Raw genomic sequence first — 18507 nt, 5'->3', positions numbered from 1 at the left:
GAATGAGGTGTACTTAGCATTCAAATGGATAATGTGTTGGTGTATCTTTGGTGAGTAGATTATCACAGATTATCGTAAGTGTTCTAAGCACTTTAGAAGGAAGCAGCTTGAGATGTCAAAATTTAGCGTTACAGTACGTCTTTAAAAAAAATGTTGTGGAGAATAATTGTTTGTGACAGTTTAATTAGTATTTACACATTTGAAATGTTTTTTCCTTCCTTTCCTGTGGTTTTTGTGGTACAGAAGCATACAATAAAATGTGTATATATGAAATAGCAAAAAAAGAAAAAAGATATTTCATGAAATGACAACATACCTTATGATGTACTGAGATGCAAGAGCCTGCAAATCCATGATATGTGTCCGTGAAAAGACCAAACATATGTCCCACATAATATCTCTATATAAGTTTAGCTTTGATGAAAAGCTACCTATTTAATTTTAACACAAAAAGCAGGCAAGGACGCAGGTGCAGCAATCATTGTAAAAGCACAAATTACTTATAAAAATGGTCTTGGCCTTCAGAGCTCGCTGTCCCTGCTATCTGAAAAAAGAGGAATTGCTGAAATTGCATGCTGAAGCAGTTGCTGAATTGAGCAGGGCAGGCGGTCTAGAGAGGTGGATGAGCTCGACATGATGCTGAATTATTGTCAGTTGTGCTGCACACAGAACACAGATATACATGATGGGTCAGAGTAAAAAGTAATTTGGTGATTGCTTTTCTCTGCCCACCTTTGACTTTGTAAACCATCACAACAGGACACCAATGCAGACTTGTAGTGTTTCTTTTTTTCCCCCACTTTAACACTTTAACAGTGTTCATCCATTTAAGTAGAATTTAGAAATGATTTTTAGTCCTAATACAAAATCGGCTTCAGCAAGTAATTAGATAGGTGGTTGCTGTTGGCTGCATGTGCACTTCAGCTGCGCTGTTCAAGCTGTTCTGTCATGTGCTGCCTTGTATCCCTGCACAGCAGTTGTAGTAGTAGGCTTCGGCTGGTGAGATATTGTATTAGTCACACAATCGTGCGCATGCACACAGAGAAACGCATACGCCCATGTACATGCGCACGTGCACACCCTTTGCAGCCTCTTGCAGAAATCACATGTTTTACGAGAACCCCAGAGAGGAGGGGGGGCAGACATATGACAAGCTCTGACATTCCCATTTCAGTTATAAAACATACAACTGCCCTCAAAGTGTCATGATGGGCTGTATACACACATCAGATCAAAAGTCCAAATTTTACATCAAACGTCCCTAAACGCAGACATATTGTTCATCTATTTGTATTGAGAAATGCCTTTTTGCTTTACACTCTTCTTATTATAAATAAACCTGCTGAATTCTAGACAATCTACTGTACAATAACTTAAATGATAATATCAGGAAAATTACAGTTATATGTACTCCTAATAGTCTAACAGCATTAACACAAATGGACATTGCAGTTTCTGACTTCATAGGAAATCATTTAAAGTGTTCCTCATTATTATAAAGTAACTACATTTCTGTAAATGCACATCAACATTTCTTTCCATTTGAGCAAATACAAAAAGTGTTTGCAAAAGCACTTCCTGTGCTGCATGGGTCTTTCCAAATGCAATAATAAATAAATAAATGAATAAATATATACATAAAATTCTAACTGAACTGATGAGAAAAATTCTTTTTAAAAGAATGACTGTGTGGAAAACCACAGCATTTTCAAAAGCGGCAGCTAGCAAGACTAAGCAGAAAAGAAAAAGAGATTTATGATCATGCTAGCCCAAATCGAAACTTTCTCCTGAATGGCCACTTCCAATTGAAAGCTGACCTCCAGGTCAACATGGAAAGATTTCATCAGGTTTGGGGTTTTAGCATGTTAGAGAGAAGTGAAAAACGTGTTCGCAGCCATCCACTTTTAAAATGATCCTATGTTATAGCATGTCTTGCCAAGAAGCATGTGTGTTTTGACAAAGGAGAGAGTTGCCTCAAAAATGCATGGGTCCTTCTGAGAGGCAATTCAACAGACATTCGTGACAAACCATGGGGTATAGCCAAAGTTACCCTGTAATTTCTAAACGTCGTCAAATAATTTTAGTTTTGCAGGACCCAGCGAGAAACAGATGAATGTAGCAGGACTACTATCTCTGTGCATACAGAAAAAGAAGCAGAGCAAAAAGAGAGAGGCTGACTGAGTTGGGGGGGAAGATGATGAAAACGCCTCTGTAGATTTATTGTTGTGCTCCTCTCTCTTTATGATTTACATCAGATATTTTTCTTTAGTAAATTATTCACTGGTAACCAGAACAGTGTGTTTACTAATACACTTATAGTCCCCAAATCAATTTCTCAACAAGTCCATCATCAAAGAAACTTAATTGATTTGTATGCTTGTTTGTCTTTCCCCGTTTGCAGCATTTTCACTTGAAAAGAGGGACAGGCATCGAGCGACAGAGCAATGAGTATCTAATTCATCACTCGGTGCACGACTTGCCTACAGGGCCAGTTTAATTTATTTTCACTTCACCACTTTGAAAACTGTTGGCTCAGGCTATTCTAACATATTCATAAATCTTCCAAGATAGGCTCATGGCTCTTCCAATTTAGGCTCTTGAGGAAACCGGAGAAAGAGAAAAGCATGCAGTGGGGACTGAAAGAAGCAAATTAGTTTGCTTTTGTTTTGGTGCTAATTTATGACAGCCATACTGGAGGTGATTGGATCCTTGCAGGGTAATGGGTTGTGGAGGTTGCTGGGCCTTTTATCGTTCGTTGATGCAGTTAATATACGTTACCAATTTGCAATTTTCAGCCCCAGTACACGTTTTGTCGCTCTGTGTAGGATATCACATTGCACAAACAATATTCTATGACTTTGCCCTAATGCATTTAAAGCTCCTACTGGTTTGCCACTTAAAAATACATTTTCTAAATTAATAACCTATAAATACTATCAGGTGGCATTGAATAGATTTGTTATTCCTGTCTCGCTACCTGAAACACACTCTGCAAGAGTTCAAGAAAACCATTCAAATCTAGACTATTTACCTACCATGTGTTAATCCCCTCTTTCATTTAATTCTCATTCCTCAGTAAGCTATTTTTACTTCTAGGTCCCAGAGGAGGCTGAAAGTGAGAATTCAGCCAAAACCAATATCATCAGGTTTTTAAGCGTTAGCCTAGAGAGAGGACGAACAAATAAAAAACAAATTGATGAGGAAGAATAAAAGCATATTTAACTCCCAGCTGTAGTAAAACTAAATAGTGTGCATCTTTCAGTCAGATCTAAAATAAAAAAACAAACAAGCCAATTCCTAAAAAGTGTATGTTCCAATCATTCAAAAGATTCATTAAAGGTGAAAGCCTTTGTAGGTTTTATGTTATAATATTATTATTAATTATAATTGATTAGGTTGCAACAAAAAATACAACTGTATCATGCCAAATATTATCACTGTCTGCAACTTAATACCATAATATATGTTGAATCTATGATTTCATCATGGGTGTCTAGAAAAAACACTTTTTTTATAACTCATCCTCCAAGGACTGCCAGTAAAATACTCCATATAGCATGCACTCAGGTGCCAAACCAGGCAAAATGTAATACTGAAACCTTCACAGTGATATTACATTTAAGCAATGGGAGGGTACATATTTAACAGATAAAAGCTTTGCTAAGTCATGCATGAATTTTAATTCTGGTGATTGCTGAAAAGGAAAGTGAGAAAATAAGGAGAGCGAGTACAAGAGTTATTTGAAAAATATTGTACAAAGCAAAAATGTGGGAGAAAACTGAGTTTAGGCTTTGATAGGTAGCTGCCTTGATGTGAGATTACACTACAACATTCTAATCTAAATTTAAGTTAAAGCAAAGGGAATATCCAGGGAGTGTCATATCCGCAATGTGTTATCTTTGGCTCACAGCCCCACAGCTTACAAAGAGCAGACCACAGGGGTGGGAAGGAGGGGAAAAACATTCCCCCTTGAAAATTCTTGTATTTTGGAAAGGCAGTCTAGGTGTCTTTAGGAGAAATTTTGACCACAACTAGATTCACTAGCTTGTATATTACTTGCTTCCTTTTGTTTTTAAACTTTTTTTTCCAAGTCAGAGTGTGGTTCTGGACCAATTTAAACCTAATCCTACCGAATAAAATTACTAAAAAAAAACTGGAAAAAAAAAAGATCACAGGTTTGTGATTGGTTATTTGTACATATGGCATGTATGCCTGTAACCTGATAAAGTACAGAGGTCTGGATTTAAAAAATACAATAGTAAAACCAGAAAAAAGTCATGATTAAAAGTTTAAATAGAAGAATGAAAGAGAGTGGGTTTTCTATTAATGCATCTGTGTTGTAACTCATGTGACCCTGCATATTAATATGATCCCTTTATTTAATTCATAAGCAATTAAAATGGCTGGTCTAGATTACCCTTTTTTCATTTCCGTCTATTCATTCACATAAAATGAAGAAGACGTGGCATAAGCATCACACACAAATGCCCAGTGTACACAATATGGAATATGATTTGGATTGCTGAAGAGTTAAATTAAAAAATAGCATGAAAAACAATGGTAAAAAACACAGAGTGGAGAAACTGAGAAAAAGGTGAGTTAAGACAAATGAACACAAATATAATAATAACACAAAAAAACACAAAACTGAGAACAAAATGTACTTGAAAAGTCTTATTTTGGATCATCACAAATTACTACAGTTTCATCACTTACATATTAAACAGAACGCAAACAGGAATTCTGGAGGTGTACCATCTAAAAGTGTCGTTCAGAATTGCTTTCTGTAGCCAGCTCCTTCAAAAGCACTTTCCCCATGCACTTCTAGTGCAGATAGTACAGAAAATATATGTAAACAGGAGAAGCTACATGGAAAAATCATAAAAACTTGAATAATGGAAATGAACCACTTTGCGTATGTTATCTTTCTTACCATCCAGACTTCATCAGGATGCAAAAAGATTCAGGCTGAGTCTCTCTCTTTTTTTATTTTTAGAGAGAAGAGATTTTCTCCTGGCATCTCAAACTAACAACTATGCTCTTTCAGTCTTTTTCTAACTGTACTGTTATGAACTTTTAAATTTAACATGCTAACTGAGGCCTGTAGAGTCTGAGAAGCAGCTCTTAGGTTTTTTGCAATTTCTCTGAGGATTGCAGGGTCTGACCTTGGGGTGAATTTTCTGGGATGTTTACTCCTGGGATGAATATTGTGTTAACACACACCTGAATGGTTCAGGCCAGCAAACTGTCAAAATGTCTGCTTTTATAGAGGTGCTCACGCTTCCCGCTGATAAATGAATCAAGTACGTAGATGTTGCATGGTGATGTGTATTTTCATATTAGATAGCAGGCAGTGATCTGCGATCTTCCACATTGGCCAGTTGTGACTCCTCCCCACAGTTTAAATGCCAAAAGTTAGCATTTTAGCTAATTGTCTGGTAAAAGGTCAATAGGCATTTGTAAATGAGACACATGGTGGGCGTTCATTAGATGTGCTGAGAGCTGCTAGTGCGTATTAGAGTAGCACTGGACCCAGCCAATGTCATCTTCCTCAAGGGACAGTCTGAGAAGTTCATTTATGGTGTATTGTAAAAAGAGGACAATGCTGTCAAAGCTGTTATTTTTTGGGCCACTCAATGTAAAGGCCAGTCTAGGGACACAGTAAATCTTGCAGAGAATTGAACTGTGTTTGTTTAAAGAGGAAAAAATGCTTTTGGAGCCACCATGACACTTACAGTCCTCCCTCACAGTGGAGAAACAAGAAAAACATGCTGCTGAGATGACAATTTATATTTCGTGTGTTCTGATTATGTATGTCACTTCCACTTATCTAAATGTCATCGGTATCGGTTTAGCTGAAGGAACAGCAGAACAATGAAAGCAATTATCCCACTGAACCCATTGGGCTCCTGGATTTTATATGCATTGTCGTTTTTTTTCTGCTGAATATGTTGTTTGCTTGATGTGGGTGGTGGGATTAGGAGAATCCAGGATCATTTACACATTCATTACCCCTTCATTTATTAAGAGTTGGTCCGAGACAGGCTAAATCACGGCTACTCACTCAGCTCGTCTCTTGAAAACCAGTGTTCTCCCCACCGTGTGGTACTTGAAACTAGATATAATTCATCACTTCCCACCTGCAGTTGAGACCAAAGCCAGTTCTAAGTGCCTACTCTCCTTCACAAATACTCTTTTGGTCATGATAATGATTTTGGTAATTTACACCAAGACCTTTCTTCTTTTTTTTGATGAACCCTCCACCAAAGAGAGATGTCCATAAAGACTTCCCTTTATATTAATATAACCTAAACTGTTTGAGTTTTAAAGCAACACACTGGCATGGTTTTTGTTTTGTTTTTAATCTGACCATCATGTGACAAACATTTAAATGACAGAATACAATCCTCGTACTAGCAGCAATGTGAAATAACCTAAATAGCCAAACAATAAGTAGTATACCCTAGCAGCCATATATTAGTCACAAAAATATGTTCAGCCATTTATTTGCTCAACTATTAATTAGCTACAGAGCAACACTCTGTATTGTCTATTTCTAGCTATACATTTTTTCCTTATTGACTTCTTTTATAATTGAAAAAATAATATTATTTTTATTTAGAATCATACATGAGTTGTATTACAATTATGGATTGATTGTTTTAATCCCTACACTTTATTTCCACTGTAAAATTACTTTATAAATCCATAATTTTCCCCACATTAACTGTGCTACCCCTGCGTGTACAACAAGTTAAACATACAGTCACTGTGCATACATCAATCGAAGGCCACTGTGCAATGACATCAGAAGACCAGTTGCTGGACTTTTTAAAGAGGAATGCCGTCCCATTTATGTTTGATAATTCTAGAGGCGCTATAGTCCCGAGTCTTCTTTGTCATATTTTTTTATTTATTTTATGATGTATTGAATGTTTTGAGTCGATAAAAGTTCTGGACTGCGGGCAGATCAGTTCAGCACCTGGACAAAGCCACAGTGGTGTAATAGCTGCACCATGCATTTAGCATGCTGAACTATGCAAGACCTTCCCTATATAAGACATTGTCTGGACGGAAGGAAGTACTACTTCACAACCTGCATATGCCTTTCAGCACCCTTTCAGGGTGGGCCATTTATATGGATTCACCATAATAAAATGGGAATGGTTGGTGATATTAAAGTCCTGTTTGTGGCACATTAGTATATGTGAGGGGGCAAACTCCTCAAGATGGGTGGTGACCATGGTGGCCATTTAGAAGTCGGCCATCTTGGATACAACTTTTGTTTTTTCAATAGGAAGAGGGCCATGTGACACATCAAACTTATTGGTAATGTCACAAGAAAAACAATGGTGTGCTTGGTTTCAACGTAACTTTATTCTTTCATGAGTTATTTACAAGTTTCTCTTTGTTCACAGCCATTGACATGTCGAAGAGGTTAACACGTGAGGAGCGGATCGAAATTGTGTTGATATCTGGTGAACGCAGTAACCGGGTCATTGCAGCAGATTTCAATGAACACCCTACGAGACCACCCATCTCCCATGCTACAGTTAGCAAACTGCTTCGCTAAGTTTCGTGAAACTGGTTCAGTGTTGGATTTGCCAAAATGTGGACACAAGAAAACTGTCACTAATGAAGAAACATCAGTGGCTGTCCTAGCTTCATTCAGCAAGAGCCCACAGCGTAGCACTCGCCGCATGTCACTGGAGAGTGGCATTAGTCGAACATCCCTTCGGCGGATATTAGCTACTCACAAATGGCACCCTTACAAACTCCAGCTACTGCAGCATCTCAACGAGGATGACCCAGATCGGCGCACAGAATTTGCAGAATGGGCAAAACAAAAATTGGAACAGGACCCTCAGTTCACGCAGAAGATTTTGTTCAGTGATGAGGCAAACTTTTATGTGAATGGTGAAGTTAACAAACAAAACCACCGCTATTGGTCTGACACTAACCCACATTGGATGGATCCCTCCAAGACTGTTGGAACAACAAAAGTGATGGTTTGGTGTGGTATATGGGGTACAACGATAGTGGGTCCATTCTTCATCAATGGAAACCTCAAGGCCACTGGATATTTGAAATTGCTACATGATGATGTGTTTCCCTCTTTATGCACTGAAGCTGGCACGTTCCCTGAGTTTTTCCAGCAAGATGGTGCACCACCACATTATGGGTGCCAGGTCCGAGCATTCCTAGATGAACAGTTTCCTGGAAAGTGGATTGGTCGTCGTGGGCCAGTTGAATGGCCCCCAAGGTCTCCCGATCTGACCCCCTTAGACTTTTATCTTTGGGGTCATCTGAAGGCAATTGTCTATGGTGTGAAGATACGAGATGTGCAGCACCTGAAACTACGATACTGGATGCCTGTGCTGGCATTTCTCCTGCGGTGTTGCTATCAGTGTGTGAAGAGTGGGAGAAGAGGGTTGCATTGACAATCCAACGCAATGGGCAGCACATTGAACACATTTTATTTTTATCTATGGTCAGAAACTTGTAAATAACCCATGAAAGAATAAAGTTACATTGAAACCAAGCACACCATTGTTTTTCTTGTGACATTACCGGTAAGTTTGATGTGTCACATGGTCCTTTTCCAATTGAAAAAACTAAAGTTGTATCCAAGATGGCCACCATGGTCACCATGATCACCACCGATCTTCAGGAGTTTGCCCCCTCACATATACTAATGTACCACAAACAGGACTTTAATATCACCAACCATTCCCATTTTATTATGGTGTATCCATATAAATGGCCCACCCTGTATTGTAGAAGACAATGGTGTTACTGGACATACGGCATCTTCTTTGCATGAGAGAGCTTTAACCTGCATTTATGGATGGCACAGCGAACTCTGCTCACAGAAAGTGATTCCTGATAGTGTTTTCTAAGCCCATGCAGTGATTTCCATGACAGAATCATACATGTTTTAAATGCCATGCTGCTTGAGAGACTGCAGACCACAGACACCCAACACTAATTTTCCACTTCATCTCTCAGAAAGGCAAAACTCTTGCTGAATTTCTACATATTCTCAGCATCTTTTTATATTATGGACTATAGATGATGAAAGTCTTTGCAATTTTACACCGGAGAACATTATTCTGAAATTGTTCCACAATCTTTAAATGCAAATCATTGCATTCTGCATTTATTTGTATTTTCCTCCAAGTCCAAACTTTTTCTGAATTAGGATGGCAAAGAGTCCAACTTTTTTGCAGCAGTGCCTCACAGATCAAGATAAAGACTACCTCGATGTTTGTGTTTATGTTGTTAATGACGGAAAACGGCATGTAGGCATGTAAAGTGAAGCCATACCGACTCTTAGACTGCAAACAAATGTTCTTTACAAAAATAGATGGCTACTCTAATCTGAGAAAAATATATTGTTTAATAAGAGACAAAAAAATAAATAAACTACAACTAAACTAAAAAAATTAAGTCATCTAAACTGAACCATTTTCTTGACAACTATAAGTTGTATTAAATGGTTGGGTCTCATTATTAACATATTTGATCAGCATAGACCTTAAAAGCTCTCTACTGGCCACATCCCTCTTCATGGGCTGAGTGAAGTGTCATCACTTTGAAGAGCACCACAGTTATTGAAGAAGTTACACCATCAGCTGTCCTCTAATTAAAAGCAGAAACAATGATTGCTCTCCAAAGAACACATTTTCAGACAAACTCTTAACACCCCCGCCTCCACCACCGCTCTCTGGTACACATAAGCATACACACTACACACACATACGCACACACACACACCAATATAATTTAGTTTAATAAAAATTGCTAAGCCTGTAACCAATCATAAAAGCATTCGCTTTCTAGTGGAGTTATTATCAAACCAAAAGAAAGAATCTTTTCCGGGCCTGTCATCTATCAATTCTGTGACAAAGCACTCTTCAAAGCGCAAGGCTAATACATTTGGTGCATGACAATAAAGCTTTTCCCAAAACCTATAGAGTGCTTTGAGTAAGTGGCAGCCAAGGACTTAAAAGTGTTTCTTTGACAAACCACTTAGTTTTCTGACTTTGGAGAAGGAATAATGATCCCTTCTGAGAGGGAGATGGAGATGTGTGGATTAAAAATAGGCCTATGTGATTTTCAAACTAGTTCTAATAACCTGCATAAACTGAAATAAATCAAAGAAACAATCACACTTCTCAAACACTTGACCACAGTTACAGAGTCTTTCATCATTCGTTTTCCCCTGGGTGACTGACACTGCATGTAATTCCTCTCTTAAGCTAATTGTTACTTCTGTTAGAAAGACAGACCTATTTTAATTTAAAAGAACATCACCATTCATAGGTAAATTTGCTGTGTGCACTGACCAATGTATGATCCATGAGCAAAGTAGATTCATTTTCAAATACTGACAAATCCTAATGAAAGAAACTCCTGTATAAATAGCGAGCTTGTTCCTATAAACCATTATATGGCTCTAGCACTGTCAAACATAAAAACACTGTCTAAACACCTTGTTTCATTTGTCCTTTTACACATTGCAGCTACACAGAAAGTGCTACTTTGTACTCTCACGACTGATTAGTTTGCACTGTTCAAACAACTGTTTTGGAGACCTGTCTTTGATCAAAGCTTAGAAAGACTTAAGACACAATCACATTAGAACACAAGCGCACGTCTATAACCAGAACATTGTGCTGAAATCCCCAGATGGGAATGGGGAGCAATTCTATCCCCATCCCAGTGCCAATTAAAAAATGCATTGACTTTCAATTCTTCAGAAACCACAAGCCATTTCTTTAGTCCACCTCAGACTATTTCATCTAAGTGTATAGATGTCATTTCATTTTAGAGGTCAAGCGAGAGTTTGACCCTCCTTCTTTGTGACAGCCAGCATTCTGGGGATGAATGTAGGCAGTGTTTACCTTGTAGATGAAGCTTGCTCTCAGGGCTCTGCAGAAGGATTGAGCTAACTGAGTCCAGATTGTCATAGCTACTGCATCCCAGCGGGCCCGTCCGTGTCTCTGTCACCTGCAAGAGAATTAGGACTCAAATGAAAAACACATATCAGATTCACTTTCTGTACTTGTGTGCGTGCGGGCATGCAAATGTCTGCGTGCCCGTTGTGTTCAAGTATTACTACACTATTACACGACTACATATCTTTGTTTCATCTATTGTGCTTTCACTGTACTCTGCTCGATGAAGTATTCCTCATTTAAAAGCAGCCATCACACAACAAACCACCCTTTAACAATGTTTAGGTGTATTATTATGTTTGAGCTACTTAGACTCTCATATGTACAGACTGTACAGCATTCACACTATTGTTATTACACCAACAGGCAAATAATATATTGAGAACTAACTGACTCAGTTATTTTTCCACAAGGCTGATGTTCATCTTGCCACAAGGATGTGATTTTTTTTTGGGGGGGGGGAGAAATTAAGCTGTTTTGCAGGAGGAATATTTTTGAACTATGGGATTGTTCTGTTCCAAACAACAAAACAATAAAAATCTTTATCTATGACAAAAAAAAAAAGAGAACGGAACAAAAATAAAACAATGTAAGCATAACAGAAAGGATTGAAATCAGAAATCTAACCAGGCTTAGTCAAACCTGTGTCAAGGATTTTGAAAGAATCTTTTTATCTCAGAGGCATAACAAATGAATCAATAAATATAAAGAAATTTAAACAAAGCAACAAAATTTGCAAACAATGATCCACATGTTGCAAGTCCTCAAATTAGTCATTTTTACACATTCCAACATCTGATATGATGGAAGGGCTTCTGAAACTACCCATTTAAGCAAAAAGATCCCTGAAATTCCTGACATAAAAGACTGTTTCCAGTTTTAAATAGTGCAATAATATTTGTTAGGAGCTATGTGGGGTAGAGGAGGCGCAGACAAACCTGCCTTTGAACAGTGAAAAATATTTGGATTGAGAATATATCACGGTTTGGATTGAAATGCAACTTCTTAGAATATTTTACATATTGTATCAATGCTTCATTTTTAGATTTGGTTTGAGATTATGCCAATTTAAAAAGTTTTGTGCCCTTACAAGATTATATATTGCAAACAAAAATGATTTAAAATTGAACTCATTAAAATGTGTGAAAAACAAGGTGAGCTTTTGTATCCACAGAGGGCTTTAGACAGGCTGGGGAGGCTGAGGGAACGTTGAAGACAGAACACAGAGACAAAGGCTACGAGATGACATGGCATGACAACAAGACTGACATCTACAGGACACACTGAGGACAAAACACAGGGAAAGGGAAACACTAAAGGGAACTAAACCAAAACCACAGAGAAAAAGGCAATCATAAGTGCAAGAAAACTAAACGAGGAAACATAAGACACTCACACAATAATGATTAAACAAGATTCAAAACACTGGGTCAAGACGCAGAACCATCACATTCATATCTGTTGTGAGATGAATTTTCACCACAGACAGCTTCAGTAACTTATATTGCACATTTGTGTGTGTGTGTGTGTGTGTGATTGACAGTGTGATATCATTTTTTCCTGTCTTTAATTTTGATACCATACCAGATGGTGGGCTGACAAGCACGAAATTAGACAGATGTAAATCTACCCCTGGCATCAGGCGGCAAAATCAGAAGACAGACAGGGACAGACTGGAGGAGAACTATATAATCTTCATATTCAATCAATATGCTCTTGAATAAATCTTGCTATATTAGGGCACATGCTAGAGATGCAATAGCTTTTTTGTTTTTGTTTTGTTTGTTCTTCATATTTGACGATAACACTGACATTCTTTATCTGTAGATTACGGTATGCCACTGTTGCATATTATTTGTTAAAAATATACAACATTTTAATGACTGAAATTAAATGAATGGAGTGTGAAAGAAACATACAGAGATTGGAAATACTATTTAAAAATGTCACACTAGCATTCTGGTATTGCTACCACCAAATGTTTTACTGGTCTTTTCCTTTAAGATACAAATGGGAAAAAGTGGTTGATCCACTGAAGCTTTACTATTTTAAATTAAAACGCATACAGTACCTGCTGTTTACAGCACTGTAAGTAACTGAACTCCTGCTTTCCAGATTAGAAATTCACATTTTACTGTCTTCATAATATAAGGGCTTATTCCAGTTTAATTTTAATCACATTCAAAGAAATTTCCTTTCAACAAAGGTTAGCATGTATGACTTTTAAAAACTATTAATGAGGTAATAATGATCACCTCCTTGCAGTTTTTAGCCACAATTCATTAGTTTGGTTAAAAGAAATAAAGAATTGAATGGCAAAGGTTTTGAAGTTTTGAGGTGCTGAGGTGCACTTGACTAATGTGTGCATCTGAACTGATAACAGAACGACGCAGTCACACTGTGCCATTCACATTTTTGCTGACCCAGCTCTTTTCCTCCCTTTTTGTTGTTCTTATTGTGAAATGAATGACCTCCTTCAAAAGGTTGTATTGCACGACCCAGGGTGACTGAACAAAGGTGGATATCTGTCCCCTGTCACTTCGGGACATCTCCCATGTGACAAAATAGGTGATTTCATGGGCAAGCTAAGGCATATTTAGATCTTTACTTTCACACAAATTGTGTGCATATATATGAACACTTGCTTCTTGCCATTTTTCTTCACAGACAGTTTTCTATGGAGTTATTTGCTCCAAGAATTATGGTTCCAAATTAAGAGCACACCCAGCTTTAAGGATTAGAGACTGACCCTTGTAATCTGGATGACCTTAGGAGAGCGTAGTGCATTACTTGTTAGGCTCTGTCTTTTCATTTTCTCCACCACACACCATAAGAATGCTATGCACCAGATTATGAAAATGGAGTGTAACGTAATAAAAATACAAGGAGCAATCAAAGGACTGAAGTGGGCCAAGGGGGACTTAGAGGATTTGGATTATTAAGCAGAACACAACAGTGGAATCCCACTGGGCCCGGACTGTATAACAGTCCACAGACAGAAACCATAGTTCTGGAACAACCATCTAATTGTCATCTGTCACCAAGAAAATCATCTAACCAAGTAAATAAGAGATGATGCACAGGAGATCTAAAGTTGCAGGTTCTGTTGGTGACTTAATGCACATATATTATTCCCCGAGCCCCATATATTTAAAAAAAAAAAAAAAAAAACTACGTTTTTCCTGTGCAAAGTTCTCTGTATTTCAAAATGCAAAATATAGCTTCATGATATACATACCATGCAGCTGCAGTACATCAGGTGCATGTGGGAGTATGTGTGGGTACTTGTGGGTAACGTGTGTGTTTGCATACAGTGTGTCTGTGCATTCAGACTCAATCATGTTGCTTGTTTCTTGGGAACCAGTTGCATATGTAATGATCAGTAGCTAAGTAGCTACCCCATGAAACATTTTGACCTCAAGCACATCTGAAAATTTTGATTTGCACGTTTACATCTCAAGCTATGTATTTATAGTCCGTCATCTTTCTCACTTTATTTGATTTGAATTGGCCTAGTTAACTTGCTTTAATTGGGTATCTGCCTTTCCAGCACACAGGCCCATTCACTTCACATCTATAGCTGACCTTTCTAATGTACCTGCCTTTCATTAAGCGCCAATTGGAATTTCTTTAATACAAAGAGGAACATTTGGCAGTTAACATCATAGGTAAAGGTCATTTCGTGAAAACTGTGCAATGGAAAAAAAGAATCTCATATAAAATTATTATACAAAATAGACTCTAAAGCACTGTGAATTATTAGGGATAAAACACGGAAAAGGTAGCTGTAAAACTGCTATTATGTGAGCTTTGCTCATAGTTTGTGCACACATGTATCAAAAGGTAAATGCATCCATGAGTTTAGGCCAGTGTATACCTATCTTTTTATTAATACATCTCTCCTGATGTATCATAATACAGTCCCCTTATGCCTTGTATTAGATAACTTTGTCATTTGTCACCTAGAACATCTCCCTATCTCTACATATGATTCAGTGTGTATCGACTGCTTCAGCGTGCAATAAAACCACTTTTTGTCAGGTTCATTAAAATTACACAGCATAGGAAGCTGTCATTATTTCTACAATTCCTTGAAGTTGTCATGGGAGTAGTATGATCTTACTTCTATACTGCTATACTGAAAAGGATGTTTCTCTGAAACCAAACCACACATTATTCTAGTCTTCGTTGCAAGAAAGAACAAGGAGAAATAAAAGGTGGTTTGAAGCTATGTGAGATAAGGAAAACAATGTATGAGGCAATAAGATGGGTGAGTGGGACAGGGAAGATTACTGTAAGGTTCAACTGTCTTCATTACACGTCTCTTCTGCTGCACCATCCTAATCTGCCCATCACATGCCATTTTCTTAATGACTTGCTATTTATGGCTACATAGAAAAGAAGAGACGTGCTCCTCTGTAATTCTTCACCCTGGTAGTGAAAACTCTCTCAGGACACTTTTCTGCCTACTTCATATCATTTTTCGTGTGGCTAGAGTGTTCCTCTAAGTCACACTGGAGGCACGGAGCAACCACGTTTTTTTTTTTCTGTAGTAGCACATTTCCCTTGAACATTTATAAAATTCTCTGTATGAATATTTAAATATCTAAATGTGTCAAGTGTAAAAGACATTATTAATGTAACTCTTTAGTTTTAAGTGATACGGAAAAAAAAAAAAGATCAACTTTAGGGCATTTCTAATTATAAACTTGGCACCCTCGAGTGTTGTAACTCAAGCAACACTGAATATAAAATCCGTCATGCTTGCTTGTGGCAAATGAAAATTAGATGTAAACTGCTCCGAACTTGGCTTCTGCAGACGACAGAAATCTGGGTCATATTGTATACATGTTAAATTTCTCTTGCCCTACACAAGGCTCACAAGACTAGACTGAGAGATGAGAAAAAGGATCATATGACTCTTGCTGGTACACTACCACCACCCACAGCACTGCAGCATCATCAGGAAATGTGCATATTGATTGCTGGTGTAAATCTGCCCAGAGTAACTGTATGGATAGGTGACCTTGTGAGGGATGCAGTAAGCACACCCTGTAGGAATGCACACTTGCACACTTCATGCATGAATGACTATAGAGTACGTGACACAGTCAGCCGCTCAGTCACATGCAGACTCACATACAGTCAAGATAGCATGCAAGCACACATTCACAGAGCCAGTTCCTCATCATACGTCTTGCTGCATAATCACACATTTCCACGGGAACACACTCATTCGTAAAATTGACATTTTCTTTCTATTAAAACACTCCATTGGGTATCTTATTTTCATTCCTAAATGACCCTCCCTCCCCACTGGAGTCCTAGCTTGCAGCAATGAAGTTCAGCCACAAAAAGACAAACAACCATATGTCATCTTTTTTCTATCAGCAAGGTATGATTTTATGCACAGTGGGGAAAAACCTCACTAACGTTTTGTAAGAAGGTCATATAAATACATATAAGTACCTTAAAAATAATGATAGTAATGCATTGATATATGATTGAAAAAATGTTTATACCCATTAATGGCAGCTTTTAGCAAAGTTTTAATAGTGTAACTGGTTGAAATAACATATGTATAAGTTTAGCATTGCACTGCTTTTAGGTAGCATTATTCTACATATGCAGCAATTATATTTATCATATAATTGCAAATAACCCTTACATAGTGCCTAGAAATGTTTATATAATAGCATTTTTAAAGTAATTCATTAGAATTGGACTTTACTTTCAAACTATATTGCTGACTTACACTCATCATAAAGTCTCATTAATGATCACAGGGCATTACAATTACATTAACCAAAAGTATTTTAGATGCCATATAATATCTAAAGAATGAGCTTAAATCTTACGTATAGCCATTACATTTTTATGAAGACAACTCTTTGTACTGAAACATCCCAGTGGATCACAAACTAAACGATAAACCTAAATAACCATACATGCTCAATGTATGATACAGTTAAACAGTTAACATTTGGATAGATGCTGTGTCATGGATGAAATGCTTAGCTGCCCAAAGGGATTCTGGTCTTGTCTCAAGATGCAAGAGCGAAAGACTTTGAAAGAGGGTTTATTGTTGGGGCACAGATGGCACGAGTTTCAATCACAAACACAGCTGGACTGGCTAGAGTTTCAACTTGAAAAGTGGCTAAATTAAATCTGCAAATAGATCTATGGGAATTGCTTCAAGGGTTGGATGTTGGAGATGATGCGTGTGTGAAAAAGAACAACTGAATGAACTCTGTGCAGCGCATGATCAGATGACTGCCAGAAAGAACAGTGTCGACACTTACATAGAGGGAAATGGTTAGTAGTGAACAACTGATGCATTGGGGGTTTGGCTGGCATGAACTGGATTCGCTATCCCTTTAGAGGAAATGGTTATTACAAATTAATAGGATGTTTTTCTGAGTTATCACCTGTAACCTATTTCCTGTCTGTGTGCAGGTATCCCATGTAACCGCCTGTATGCCAGGGTATATTTCAGAAGATGTAAATCTCCCACTTACTGGCTGCACGGTCAAGAGCTGCACTCACATAGCAGCAAGACAGTCTTTTGTCATCCAAGTGTTGCAGGTCATGTTAGCAAGTTTCCATTGCTGTAAGCATGTCATTGTCTAACAGGTCATTCCACTACTGCTTTTTGTCCAAGATTTGGTGAAAAAGAACCTTGACCCTCATAGTAAATCCTGTGAGAAATGGGGGCAAAGGGAGGAAAGCAATTTAGTTTATAGCACAGCGTATCTGTGGGATGTGGGATGACCAGCACAGTCCCAGGGCAGGTGTATGGGGTACATGTCTGTATGTTTAGCTGATGATCTTCTTGGGTAAACGGCTAATGACACAGCTAACAGTTTGTCCACTGTCAAAGCTAACAAGTCATTAATAAGTTAATAAGCCCCTCTGTTTGTTGATGACATCTTTGGCCTTTCTGGCAAACAGAAGCTAGTTGTTTACTTTGAAGTGCTTGATAGAACAGTCATCATTTCCCTGATGGTTGTGATAATGCATAGCCATTAGCTATGGAGTATATATAGGGCACCACCTGGTGAACACATATTCCCAAACAGGAGGATCAACTCACACACTCTAGGTAGTAGAGTCTCTTACACCCAAGAAATCACTATATAGGCCGATCTTCAGGCAGCAATCTCACCTGATGAAATACTTCTTTGATACATCCCCAGGAGAGGGATGGGCCTGGCAATAGCCGCTCATTTGGGATTTGGTGGTTATAGGTGAAGGAACACTAAAACACAACTCAATTTTTGCATGTGCCTTGCAGTTCTTTCAGTGTCTTGGCAGTAAAGAGATTTACATTGTGGAGCACGTCAAAAGGGTTTCCCATGCATGTACTACAGTGAATACTCAACCAGTAATGTGTGGTGGTGCTAACCACAGTGCCAGGAGCAGTTGTTCGTCTTTACCTGTGTAGTCTTCTGCTGTCTTGCCAGGTGCCTTAAGTTCATGCAATGATCCAGAAAGTGCTGGGTATTGTAATGATAATGAGCTTTGAGCTTGTTGAGAATTTGGGGGG

The 18507-nt window shown here is 38.1% G+C and overlaps 1 protein-coding gene across 1 annotated transcript in view; it reads right to left on the bottom strand.

The window, feature by feature from the left end:
• The window catches only part of brinp1 (bone morphogenetic protein/retinoic acid inducible neural-specific 1), a 109576-nt gene that overhangs the window by 19107 nt on the left and 71962 nt on the right, over positions 1 to 18507 (bottom strand). Inside the window, exon 5 of the mRNA XM_005931159.3 lies at positions 10908 to 11013. Coding sequence (XP_005931221.1) covers positions 10908 to 11013 — 106 coding nt within the window. The remainder of the gene's footprint in view (positions 1 to 10907; positions 11014 to 18507) is intronic.

The sequence above is a fragment of the Haplochromis burtoni genome, unplaced genomic scaffold (assembly GCF_018398535.1).
Source record: "Haplochromis burtoni strain Fernald_Lab_line unplaced genomic scaffold, NCSU_Asbu1 Contig_137, whole genome shotgun sequence".
Classification (NCBI taxonomy): Eukaryota; Metazoa; Chordata; class Actinopteri; order Cichliformes; family Cichlidae; genus Haplochromis; species Haplochromis burtoni.
Note: the sequence above shows the minus strand (reverse complement) of the source record. Positions and strands in the feature narration are given on the sequence as shown.